Source organism: Cherax quadricarinatus, unplaced genomic scaffold, assembly GCF_038502225.1.
Source record: "Cherax quadricarinatus isolate ZL_2023a unplaced genomic scaffold, ASM3850222v1 Contig1140, whole genome shotgun sequence".
Taxonomy (NCBI): Eukaryota; Metazoa; Arthropoda; class Malacostraca; order Decapoda; family Parastacidae; genus Cherax; species Cherax quadricarinatus.
Genome location: NW_027196166.1, coordinates 34754 through 48115, shown reverse-complemented (window position 1 = coordinate 48115; position 13362 = coordinate 34754). Strand labels below are relative to the sequence as shown.

Here is a 13362-nt window from a genome sequence, read left to right as displayed (position 1 = left end):
TTTTGACGTTTCTTCTGGGACAATCGTTCTCTGTCACCATGACCTAAGGTGTTCGCTGATTCCCTACAGCCGACTGACTGATTTTCCAGCCTGCTTTTCAAAACATAATCTCAGCGGTATCTTCTAAGGTAAAGTATCAGAGTCCTTCTGGCAGTGTCAGAATATGTGACTCACTGTCCCTCTCCGTCCTGCCTCAAGTTGCCTTGTCATAGAACTCTAGCAGGTTTGTGAGACAAAATTTGTCTTAACATTACCCCAGGAGATGTAACATTCCCCCAATGAAAAGCAGGGGCGCCACGAGTACACTGAGAGACAACACAATAAGTGTCAGGGGCCCAAGACTGCTCAACTGCCTCCCAGCATACATAAGGGGGATTACCAATAGACCCCTGACTGTCTTCAATAAGGTGCTGGACAGGCACCTAAAGTCTGTACCTGACCAGCCGGGCTGTGGTTCGTACGTCAGTTTGCGTGCGGCCAGCAGTGTAACAGCCTAATTGATCAGACCTTGATCCACCACGAGGCCTGGTCTCAGACCAGGCCGCGGGGGCGTTGGCCCCCGAAACCCTCTTCAGGTAAACACCAGGTATATTAGCGATTATTTATAGAAATTCTTTTCTCCAGGTGCTCTCCCAGTCTCCACATTATCTTCTCCATCACATTACATATTACATTAACATTTTTCGGCTACTTATTGCTTGTATATTTATTAATAAAAATTCAGAAAATAATGCTATGCCTATTTATATTTTATGTTTACCTGGAGTTTACCTGGAGAGAGTTCCGGGGGTCAACGCCCCCGCGGCCCGGTCTGAGACCAGGCCTCCTGGTGGATCAGAGCCTGATCAGCCAGGCTGTTGCTGCTGGCTGCACGCAAACCAACATACGAGCCACAGCCCGGCTGATCCGGAACTGAATATATTCTACGTCTTTTAATTTAAGTTTGAAAATAAAATGGCAAAAGTTATATTGGAGGAGTGTGCATTGTTGATGAGTGTGTGATCCACCGCGGGGGCGCTGACCCCCAGAAGTCCCCTCCAGGTAAGTTGACAGCATCAAACACACGGAAGCAACAACACCATAAACAAAATACCATTGATAAAAAAATAGACAGTCAAGTTAACTGACCATGATTGGCTCGGTGTAGCCAATAGTAGACCAGGTCTATCAGCACCACCAGTATTGCCAAGCCCAGCAGTGATGAGTCCAGGGCTGGAAGAATGGAATAGTGTTGCCACACCCACGTGTATACCCCGTACTCCACACCACGCACGAACAACCTGTGTGTACATACACTCATATATACAACAATATCACACACAAATGACATGGGTAACAACTTTATTCCTCATTTATTAATTCAAAGGTCTCAAGCTCTTGTCCCCTCCTCGTCCTTCATCTGTTATAGATACATAACACACACACACTGTTGGAAGTTGAAGACTTAGATGAATCACAGGGATGTTAGGAAGTATTTCTTCAGTCACAGAGTTGTCAGGAAGTGGAATAGTCTGGGAAGTGATGTAGTGGAAGCAGGATCTATACATAGCTTTAATGAGAGGCATGATAAAACTCACGGAGATGGAAGAGTGACCAAGCAGCGGCCTGTGAAGAGGCGGGGCCAGGAGCTGTGAATCAACCCCTGTAACCACAACTAGGTGAGTACATAACAGGGTAATAGAAGTAAGACAGGAGAGAGACGGGTAAACTGCATCTTCTTAAGCTGTAAGAAGACTTGTGACACAGTTCCACACAAGAGACTGGTTGATAACTAGAGGAGCAGACAGGAACAGGAGGGAAAGCACTGCAGTGAATCAGGGAATTAATGATAGGAAGGAAACAACGTGTGTCGGTCCGAGAAGAGATGTCAAAGTGGGTGCATGTGTCGAGTGGGGTTCCACAAGGGTCAATCCTAGGTCCGGTGCTGTTTCTTGTAAATGTGAATGAGATGACCGGAAGGATAGAGTCAGAGGTGTCCCTGTTTGCAGACGATGTGAAACTAATGAGAAGAATACAACCGGAAGAGTATCAGGTAAGCCTGCATATATATGTATATATATATATATATATATATATATATATATATATATATATATATATATATATATATATATATATATATATATATATATATATATATATATATAAACTGATCTCTGGCTGAAGGAGACTCGAACCTACGAACCTTAGAACAAGGTACGCAGTGCTATACCAATCTACCCACACTGGACAATACCTTGGCGTGTAGCTTGCGCTACACTGAAAGCTGGCTGCCTTGGATCAACGTGTAGCACAAGCTACACACCAAGGTATTGTCCAGTGTGGGTAGATTGGTATAGCACTGTGTACCTTGTTCTAAGGTTCGTAGGTTCGAGTCTCCTTCAGCCAGAGATCAGTGCTTGTGTATATTTCGCCTGTTCTTGCGAATTCCTTGCATATATATATGTCGTGCCGAATAGGCAGAACTTGCGATCTTGGCTTAAATAGCAACGCTCATCTTGCCATATAGGACAAGTGAAAATTTGTGTATGCAATAATTTCGCCAAAATCATCCTGAACCTAACGAAAAAAAATATATTTCACTGTGTTTGTTTAGTATTAAATTACTGTAAACAAATCTAAAATATATTTAGGTGGGTTAGGCTAAAATAAATTGCGTTTGTTATAAGGTTAGGTAAGTTTTCTAAGTTCCTTTTGGTGCAAAATTATAAATTTTTATATCAACATTAATGAAAAAAATATATCTTTAAACGTATAAGAGAAAATTTTAGAAAGGACTTAATTTTAAATGAGTTCTTGCTAATTGACCAGTTTTACATATTCGGCACGACATATATATATATATATATATATATATATATATATATATATATATATATATATATATATATATATATATATATATATATATATATATATATATTGGGGATGAAGGTAAATAAGGTTTGTCAGGAAACAGGACAAGTCATAGTTATATGATGAACAGCAGCTGGAGCTTTTGGTCATCTGACCGAGGCCTTCCACTGGCTCTCTCCTCCACCATTTTACAAAATAAATATTAATATAAATTATCCTGGAGATAAATTCCTCTGGGTGTATATAAGCCCAGAGAACCGGTAAGCCAGGGACTGGTAAGCCAGGCACTGATAAGCCAGGGACTGGTAAGCCAGGGACTGGTAAGCCAGGGACTGGTAAGCCAGGCACTGATAAGCCAGGGACTGGTAAGCCAGGGACTGGTAAGCCAGGGACTGGTAAGCCAGGCACTGATAAGCCAGGGACTGGTAAGCCAGGGACTGGTAAGCCAGGGACTGATAAGCCAGGGACTGGTAAGCCAGGGACTGGTAAGCCAGGGACTGGTAAGCCAGGGACTGGTAAGCCAGGGACTGATAAGCCAGGCACTGATAAGCCAGGGACTGGTAAGCCAGGCACTGGTAAGCCAGGGACTGGTAAGCCAGGGACTGGTAAGCCAGGGACTGGTAAGCCAGGCACTGATAAGCCAGGGACTGGTAAGCCAGGGACTGGTAAGCCAGGGACTGGTAAGCCAGGCACTGATAAGCCAGGGACTGGTAAGCCAGGGACTGGTAAGCCAGGCACTGATAAGCCAGGGACTGGTAAGCCAGGGACTGGTAAGCCAGGGACTGGTAAGCCAGGGACTGGTAAGCCAGGGACTGGTAAGCCAGGCACTGATAAGCCAGGGACTGGTAAGCCAGGGACTGGTAAGCCAGGCACTGATAATCCAGGGACTGGTAAGCCAGGGACTGGTAAGCCAGGGACTGGTAAGCCAGGGACTGGTAAGCCAGGGACTGGTAAGCCAGGCACTGATAAGCCAGGGACTGGTAAGCCAGGGACTGGTAAGCCAGGGACTGGTAAGCCAGGGACTGATAAGCCAGGCACTGATAAGCCAGGGACTGGTAAGCCAGGGACTGGTAAGTCAGGGACTGGTAAGCCAGGGACTGGTAAGCCAGGCACTGGTAAGCCAGGGACTGGTAAGCCAGGGACTGGTAAGCCAGGGACTGGTAAGCCAAAGACTGGTAAGCCAGAGGCTGGTGAGCCAGAGACTGGTAAGCCAGGCACTGGTAAGCAAGGGACTGGTAAGCCACGGGCTGGTAAGCCAGGGACTGGCAAGCCAGGGGCTGGTAAGCCATGGACTGGTAAGCCAGCGACTGGTAAGCCAGGCACTGGTAAGCCATGCACTGGTAAGCCAGGGACTGGTAAGCCAGGGACTGGTAAGCCAGGGACTGGTAAACCAGGGGATGGTAAGCCAGCGACTGGTAAGCCAGGGACTGGTAAGCCAGGGGCTGGTAAGCCAGGCACTGGTAAGCCAGGCACTGGTAAGCCAGGCACTGGTAAGCCAGGCACTGGTAAGCCAGGGATTGGTAAGCCAGGGGCTGGTAAGCCAGGCACTGGTAAGCCAGGGGCTGGTAAGCCAGGCACTGGTAAGCCAGGGACTGGTAAGCCAGGGACTGGTGAGCCAGGGGCTGGTAAGCCAGGGGCTGGTAAGCCAGGGACTGGTAAGCCAGGGGCTGGTAAGCCAGGGACTGGTAAGCCAGGGACTGGTGAGCCAGGGGCTGGTAAGCCAGGGGCTGGTAAGCCAGGCACTGGTAAGCCAGGCACTGGTAAGTCAGGCGCTGGTAAGCCAGGGACTGGTAAGCCAGGGGCTGGTAAGCCAGGGGCTGGTAAGCCAGGTACTGGTAAGCCAGGCACTGGTAAGCCAGGCACTGGTAAGACAGGGACTGGTAAGCCAGGGACTGGTGAGCCAGGGACTGGTGAGCCAGGGGCTGATAAGCCAGGCACTGGTAAGCCAGGGACTGGTAAGCCAGGGACTGGTAAGCCAGGCACTGGTAAGCCAGGCACTGGTAAGCCAGGGGCTGGTAAGCCAGGGACTGGTAAGCCAGACACTGGTAAGCCAGGCACTGGTAAGCCAGGCACTGGTAAGCCAGGGACTGGTAAGCCAGGGACTGGTAAGCCAGGGACTGGTAAGCCAGGGGCTGGTAAGCCAGGGACTGGTAAGCCAGGCACTGGTAAGCCAGGGACTGGTAAGCCAGGGACTGGTAAGCCAGGCACTGGTAAGCCAGGGGCTGGTAAGCCAGGCACTGGTAAGCCAGGGACTGGTAAGCCAGGGACTGGTAAGCCAGGGACTGGTAAGCCAGGGACTGGTAAGCCAGGGACTGGTAAGCCAGGGACTGGTAAGCCAGGCACTGGTAAGCCAGGCACTGGTAAGCCAGGCACTGGTAAGCCAGGCACTGGTAAGCCAGGCACTGGTAAGCCAGGCACTGGTAAGCCAGGGACTGGTAAGCCTAACTCAGCCTAACCCAGTCTTGACTAACCCAACCCAACCCAGTCTGAATAAAAATATTTTGAGGTCTGACTGCTCCATCGCTTCTCTTTATATTTAATTTGACTTTTAATCTCACAAAGTTAAAAAAATAATGATAAAAATAAAATAATAATAATAATAATAATAATAATAATAATAATTAATAATAATAAGAATAATAATTAATAATAATAATAATAATAATAATAATAATAATAATAATAATAATAATAATAATAATAATAATAATAATAATAATAATAATAATAATGATACTACTACTACTACTACTACACTACTACTACTACCACCACTACTACTACTACTATTGTATTAGGAGATATATTTGAAGCTAACCCTCCGGCCACACAGGATGTTATCCTTCCTGTCTTACTTAAGGCAATGAATGAGATCTACATCAGAGTAGCAGAAATTTCTGAGGTTAAGCAGAGACGGAAGTCCACTTACTTGGTGACCTCGTAGAGTGTAGCATGGACTAGACTAATAATGTTGTCGTGGAGTACTGGTAGACGGGCTCCCTGCCACCACAGTGCCACATACTCCACACATACCAGCCACATCACCCACCACACTCCCTGTACACATGTTTTAATAAGTTAGCTACACATTATATCTTCCACCAAACGGAATCAGAACCACTGCCGATAGCATGTGGATTTCCCTAAGGTAGTATTCTGGGTCCCTTATTATTCTTATGTTATGTCAACGACATGGCTATCAGTGTCAAGTGCAAACTCCTACTGTATGCGAGTGACAGTGCTCTGTTAGTGTCAGATATAGCTAATGTATTAACACAAGATATAGCTAATGTATTAACACAAGATATAGCTAATGTATTAACAATGGAGCTAGAGTTCTGCAGCAAATAGTTAGTAGACAACAAACTATCATTACACCTCGGGAAAACTGAAGCCATTCTCTTTGGCACGAAACATAAACTGAGAAGGGGAAATAATTTTAATGTCCAGTGTAATGGGAACTGTATAACCCTATAGGTTTAGCGCTCCCCCATGATTATAACGATGTAATGGGGAGCCCATCACTTCAGTTTCCTTAGTAAAATATCTGGGAATCCCCTGTGACCCATGCATGTCAGGAGAACTGATAGGGAACAATGAAGAATAGAAAGCGAATGTCAGACTGAAGTTCCTCTGCACACAAGCACAGTGTCTACCTACTGAGGCACAGTGTCTACCTACTGAGGCACAGTGTCTACCTACTGAGGCACAGTGTCTACCTACTGAGGCACAGTGTCTACCTACTGAGGCACAGTGTCTACCTACTGAGGCACAGTGTCTACCTACTAAGGCACAGTGTCTACCTACTGAGGCACGGTGTCTACCTACTGAGGCACAGTGTCTACCTACTGAGGCACAGTGTCTACCTACTGAGGCACAGTGTCTACCTACTGAGGCACAGTGTCTACCTACTGAGGCACAGTGTCTACCTACTTAGGCACAGTGTCTATCTACTGAGGCACGGTGTCTACCTACTGAGGCACAGTGTCTACCTACTGAGGCACAGTGTCTACCTACTGAGGCACAGTGTCTACCTACTGAGGCACAGTGTCTACCTACTGAGGCACAGTGTCTACCTACTTAGGCACAGTGTCTACCTACTGAGGCACGGTGTCTACCTACTGAGGCAGTGTCTACCTACTGAGGCACAGTGTCTACCTACTGAGGCACAGTGTCTACCTACTGAGGCACGGTGTCTACCTACTGAGGCACGGTGTCTACCTACTGAGGCACAGTGTCTACCTACTGAGGCACGGTGTCTACCTACTGAGGCACGGTGTCTACCTACTGAGGCACAGTGTCTACCTACTGAGGCACAGTGTCTACCTACTGAGGCACAGTGTCTACCTACTGAGGCACAGTGTCTACCTACTGAGGCACAGTGTCTACCTACTGAGGCACAGTGTCTACCTACTTAGGCACAGTGTCTACCTACTGAGGCACGGTGTCTACCTACTGACAGGATGGATAATGAGAACCTTCAAAACTAGGGAGGCCAAGCCCATGATGACACTCTTCAGGTCACTTGTTCTATCTAGGCTGGAATATTGCTGCACTCTAACAGCACCTTTCAAGGCAGGTGAAATTGCCGACCTAGAAAATGTACAGAGAACTTTCACGGCGCGCATAACGGAGATAAAACACCTCAATTACTGGGAGCGCTTGAGGTTTCTAAACCTGTATTCCCTGGAACGCAGGAGGGAGAGATACATGATTATATACACCTGGAAAATCCTAGAGGGACTAGTACCGAACTTGCACACGAAAATCACTCACTACGAAAGCAAAAGACTTGGCAGACGATGCACCATCCCCCCAATGAAAAGCAGGGGTGTCACTAGCACGTTAAGAGACCATACAATAAGTGTCAGGGGCCCAAGACTGTTCAACTGCCTCCCAGCACACATAAGGGGGATTACCAACAGACCCCTGGCAGTCTTCAAGCTGGCACTGGACAAGCACCTAAAGTCAGTTCCTGATCAGCCGGGCTGTGGCTCGTACGTTGGTTTGCGTGCAGCCAGCAGCAACAGCCTGGTTGATCAGGCGCTTATCCACCAGGAGGCCTGGTCACAGACCGGGCCGCGGGGGCGTTGACCCCCGAAACTCTCTCCAGGTAAACTGAGGCAGTGTCTACCTACTGAGGCACAGTGTCTACCTACTGAGGCACAGTGTCTACCTACTGAGGCACGGTGTCTACCTACTGAGGCACGGTGTCTACCTACTGAGGCACAGTGTCTACCTACTGAGGCACGGTGTCTGCCTACTGAGGCACGGTGTCTACCTACTGAGGTACAGTGTCTACCTACTGAGGCACAGTGTCTACCTACTGAGGCACAGTGTCTACCTACTGAGGCACAGTGTCTACCTACTGAGGCACAGTGTCTACCTACTTAGGCACAGTGTCTACCTACTGAGGCACAGTGTCTACCTACTGAGGCACAGTGTCTACCTACTGAGGCACAGTGTGTACCTACTGAGGCACAGTGTCTACCTACTGAGGCACGGTGTCTACCTACTGAGGCACAGTCTCTACCTACTGAGGCACAGTGCCTACCTACTGAGGCACAGTGTCTACCTACTGAGGCACAGTGTCTACCTACTGAGGCACAGTGTCTACCTACTGAGGCACGGTGTCTACCTACTGAGGCACGGTGTCTACCTACTGAGGCACAGTGTCTACCTACTGAGGCAGAGCCTCTACCTACTGAGGCACAGCCTCTACCTACTGAGGCACAGTGTCTACCTACTGAGGCACAGTGTCTACCTACTGAGGCACAGTGTCTACCTACTGAGGCACAGTGTCTACCTACTGAGGCACAGTGTCTACCTACTGAGGCACAGTGTCTACCTACTGAAGCACAGTGTCTACCTACTGAGGCACAGTGTCTACCTACTGAGGCACAGTATCTACCTACTGAGGCACAGTGTCTACCTACTGAGGCACGGTGTCTACCTACTGAGGCACAGTGTCTACCTACTAAGGCACAGTGTCTACCTACTGAGGCACAGCCTCTACTTACTGAGGCACAGTGTCTACCTACTGAGGCACAGTGTCTACCTACTGAGGCACAGTGTCTACCTACTGAGGCACAGTCTCTACCTACTGAGGCACAGTGTCTACCTACTGAGACACAGTGTCTACCTACTGAGGCACAGTGTCTACCTACTGAGGCACAGTCTCTACCTACTGAGGCACAGTGTCTACCTACTGAAGCACAGTGTCTACCTACTGAGGCACAGTGTCTACCTACTGAGGCACAGTGTCTACCTACTGAGGCACAGTGTCTACCTACTGAGGCACAGTGTCTACCTACCGAGGCACAGTGTCTACCTACTGAGGCACAGTGTCTACCTACTGAGGCTGGCAGGACACTATGTCTAGCCCTTATACAATGTCTTTCATTTTTTTTTGTCATTTATGGGTTTTAGTTCTTCCCGCGATTCCTGACTCCTATAAGATTCCTTTAGCTTTAGTTCGATGTTTGCTATTTCTCTGACCAGTGACTCCCTACGCATTTCAGATATATTGGCCTCTTTTAGCCGCTCTGTTATTCCTTTTCGTCGCCTGTAAAGGGAGCGCCTGTCTCTTTCTATTTTACATCTACTCCTCCTTTTTCTTAAAGGAATAAGCCTTGAGCATACATCGAGTGCCACCGAGTTAATCTGTTCTAGGCATAAGTTGGGGTCTGTGTTGCTTAGTCTATCTTCCCAGTTTATATCGTTTAGGACTTGGTTTACTTGGTCCCACTTTATGTTCTTGTTATTGAAGTTGAATTTGGTGAAGGCTCCCTCGTGACTAGTCTCATTATGTCGGTCTGGGGCTCCACGCATACATGTCTGAACCTCGATTACCTGGAGTTTACCTGGAGAGAGTTCCGGGGGTCAACGCCCCCGCGGTCCGGTCTGTGACCAGGCCTCCTGGTGGATCAGAGCCTGATCAACCAGGCTGTTGCTGCTGGCTGCACGCAAACCAACGTACGAGCCACAGCCCGGCTGATCAGGAACTGACTTTAGGTGCTTGTCCAGTGCCAGCTTGAAGACTGCCAGGGGTCTGTTGGTAATCCCCCTTATGTGTGCGGGGAGGCAGTTGAACAGTCTCGGGCCCCTGACACTTATTGTATGGTCTCTTAACGTGCTAGTGACACCCCTGCTTTTCATTGGGGGGATGGTGCATCGTCTGCCAAGTCTTTTGCTTTCGTAGTGAGTGATTTTCATGTGCAAGTTCGGTACTAGTCCCTCTAGGATTTTCCAGGTGTATATAATCATGTATCTCTCCCTCCTGCGTTCCAGGGAATACAGGTTTAGGAACCTCAAGCGCTCCCAGTAATTGAGGTGTTTTATCTCCGTTATGCGCGCCGTGAAAGTTCTCTGTACATTTTCTAGGTCGGCAATTTCACCTGCCTTGAAAGGTGCTGTTAATGTGCAGCAATATTCCAGCCTAGATAGAACAAGTGACCTGAAGAGTGTCATCATGGGCTTGGCCTCCCTAGTTTTGAAGGTTCTCATTATCCATCCTGTCATTTTTCTAGCAGATGCGATTGATACAATGTTATGGTCCTTGAAGGTGAGATCCTCCGACATGATCACTCCCAGGTCTTTGACGTTGGTGTTTCGCTCTATTTTGTTGTGATCTGAGTATATTGTTTTTGATATGGTGACATTTCGTATCAGATCATCATTGTTAGTGAAGATGAGGTCTAGTGTATTCTCCAGTCTAGTAAGCTCTATTATTTGCTGGTTTAAGTTGAATTTTGTGCAGAGATTTAAAAGCTCGTGTGTGTGTGAGTTTTCGTCAGAATTGCTTCCTGGTGTTATCACTGCAACAGTATTATTTGCTATATTCCTCCATTTTAGGTGCCTTAAGTTGAAATCCCCCAGGAGCAAGATGTTGGGTGCAGGAGCTGGAAGATTTTCTAGACAGTGGTCAATTTTTAACAGCTGTTCCTGGAAGTGCTGGGATGTTGCATCCGGAGGCTTGTAGACTACCACAATGACTAGGTTTTCGTTCTCGACCTTTACTGCTAAAACTTCCACTACATCATTTGAGGCATTTAGCAGTTCTGTGCAAACAAGTAACTCTGCGATATACAGGCCAACTCCCCCCCTCCCTTTTGCCTGTTCACTCCGTCGCATCTGTTTAGGTTGTAACCTGAGATCCATATTTCGTTGTCCAAGTGATCCTTTATGTAGGTCTCTGTGTAAGCAGTCCACGGATGAAAGATATTTTGTTGTTCGTTGCTGGCTTTAGACCCTGTATATTTGCAAAGAAGAATGTCATCGGACTGGTGGTATTGTTGGTACTGGGGGGGGGGATTTTTTTCCGGCATTAGTATCTGTATCTGTTGGTTTGGAGTGGAGGCCATCGACTGTGGTTCCACTCCAGGAATGACTGGATTTGGTGTACGATTTCTGCCATTTCCTGCCAGTTTTTTTACCTTCCTGGCACTAAAAAACCATCTCCCTCTTGAGTGGCTGTGGCTACCCAGGTTTTCCCATGGTCTGGATGTTTTGTATCTTTTGTGTTTTGTATCTTTGTGTATACCTGAATAAACTTACTTACCAAACGTCACTACCCACCTTACATTACGTAGTGTTGTTGTAGGTGGTGGTGAGTGTGTAGTGTGTCAGCATGACAGACACATCCTTGTCTGAGTGTGTGGTGTCAGCATGACGGACACATCCTTGTCTGAGTGTGTGGTGTCAACATGACAAACACATCCTTGTCTGAGTGTGTGGTGTCAACATGACAAACACATCCTTGTCTGAGTGTGTGGTGTCAACAACACAAACACATCCTTGTCTGAGTGTGTGGTGTCAACATGACAAACACATCATTGTCTGAGTGTGTGGTGTCAACATGACAAACACATCCTTGTCTGAGTGTGTGGTGTCAACATGACAAACACATCCTTGTCTGAGTGTGTGGTGTCAACATGACAAACACATCATTGTCTGAGTGTGTGGTGTCAACATGACAAACACATCCTTGTCTGAGTGTGTGGTGTCAACATGACAAACACATCCTTGTCTGAGTGTGTGGTGTCAACAAGACAAACACATCATTGTCTGAGTGTGTGGTGTCAACAAGACAAACACATCCTTGTCTGAGTGTGTGGTGTCAACAAGACAAACACATCCTTGTCTGAGTGTGTGGTGTCAACAAGACAAACACATCCTTGTCTGAGTGTGTGGTGTCAACAAGACAAACACATCCTTGTCTGAGTGTGTGGTGTCAACAAGACAAACACATCCTTGTCTGAGTGTGTGGTGTCAACATGACAAACACATCCTTGTCTGAGTGTGTGGTGTCAACAAGACAAACACATCCTTGTCTGAGTGTGTGGTGTCAACATGACAAACACATCCTTGTCTGAGTGTGTGGTGTCAACAAGACAAACACATCCTTGTCTGAGTGTGTGGTGTCAACAAGACAAACACATCCTTGTCTGAGTGTGTGGTGTCAACATGACAAACACATCCTAGTCTGAGTGTGTGGTGTCAACATGACAAACACATCCTTGTCTGCTACTCTGTTACATGATACTCGCTTCATAAAAGCATATCTCTCCGGCTTCTTCATTCCAATATAACTGTCTCGTCTCAGAACTATATTCAGTTCCTGGTCTCGTGTGTCAACGCTTGACGTCCTCTACCCGATGTGTATACGTGTCTACAGATATGCTTGTATATTCGATGTGTATTATTCGTATGCATAATATACGCTAGTCGTGTATAAAATGTCGTGTTGATCATGAAAGTTCTGGCACTTTTCTGATGTTTTTATTACGGTCAAATCTATTTTTTTTCTTTTGGACAGCCTCATCACTCATGCTACACATGTCCTCAGAATGTGGCCCAACTACACCTTGTTTTTCTTATTGGGGGTTATCTCTCTCTCTCTCTCTCTCTCTCTCTCTCTCTCACACACACACACACACACACACACACACACACACACACACACACGTCCAGGAGAGGCCAGGAGCTAGGACTCGACCCTGCAACCTCAACTAGGTGAGTACACATACACGTGACGAGTGAGGTTCCACAAGGATCAGTCCTAGGATCGATGCTGTTTCTTGCATACTTAAATGACATGGCAGAAGGGATATAGTCAGGGGTATCCCTGTTCGCAGACAACGTGAAGCTAATGAGAATACAAGCGGACGAGGACCAGGAAAGGCTACAGGCTACAGGCAGGGTCTGACAAATGGCTCCTGGAGTTTAACCCTCCAACTGTAAAGTTATGAAGCTTCAGGAAGGAGAAAGAAGACCGACTCAGTCACTGGCTGCAAAACTCACTCAAGGAGAAGGATCCTGGGGTGAGTATCATACCGAGCACATCAACTAAATACTGCTGCAGTATATGGGCGCCTGACAAATCTAAGAATAGTTTTTCGACATCTAAGGAGCAATTCACGATACTGTACACCGTGTACGTCAGACCCATACTGGAGTACGCAGCACCAGTATGAAGCCCACACCTGGTCAAGCACAAGCACATCA

At 47.2% G+C, this 13362-nt stretch overlaps 1 protein-coding gene across 1 annotated transcript in view; it reads right to left on the bottom strand.

The window, feature by feature from the left end:
- LOC128698930 (alkylglycerol monooxygenase) overlaps positions 1-13362 on the bottom strand; it is a 51689-nt gene that overhangs the window by 22262 nt on the left and 16065 nt on the right. The window contains exons 2-3 of the mRNA XM_070080866.1: positions 5786-5913; positions 1129-1280 (exon numbers count right to left, since the gene is read on the bottom strand). Coding sequence (XP_069936967.1) covers positions 1129-1280; positions 5786-5913 — 280 coding nt within the window. The remainder of the gene's footprint in view (positions 1-1128; positions 1281-5785; positions 5914-13362) is intronic.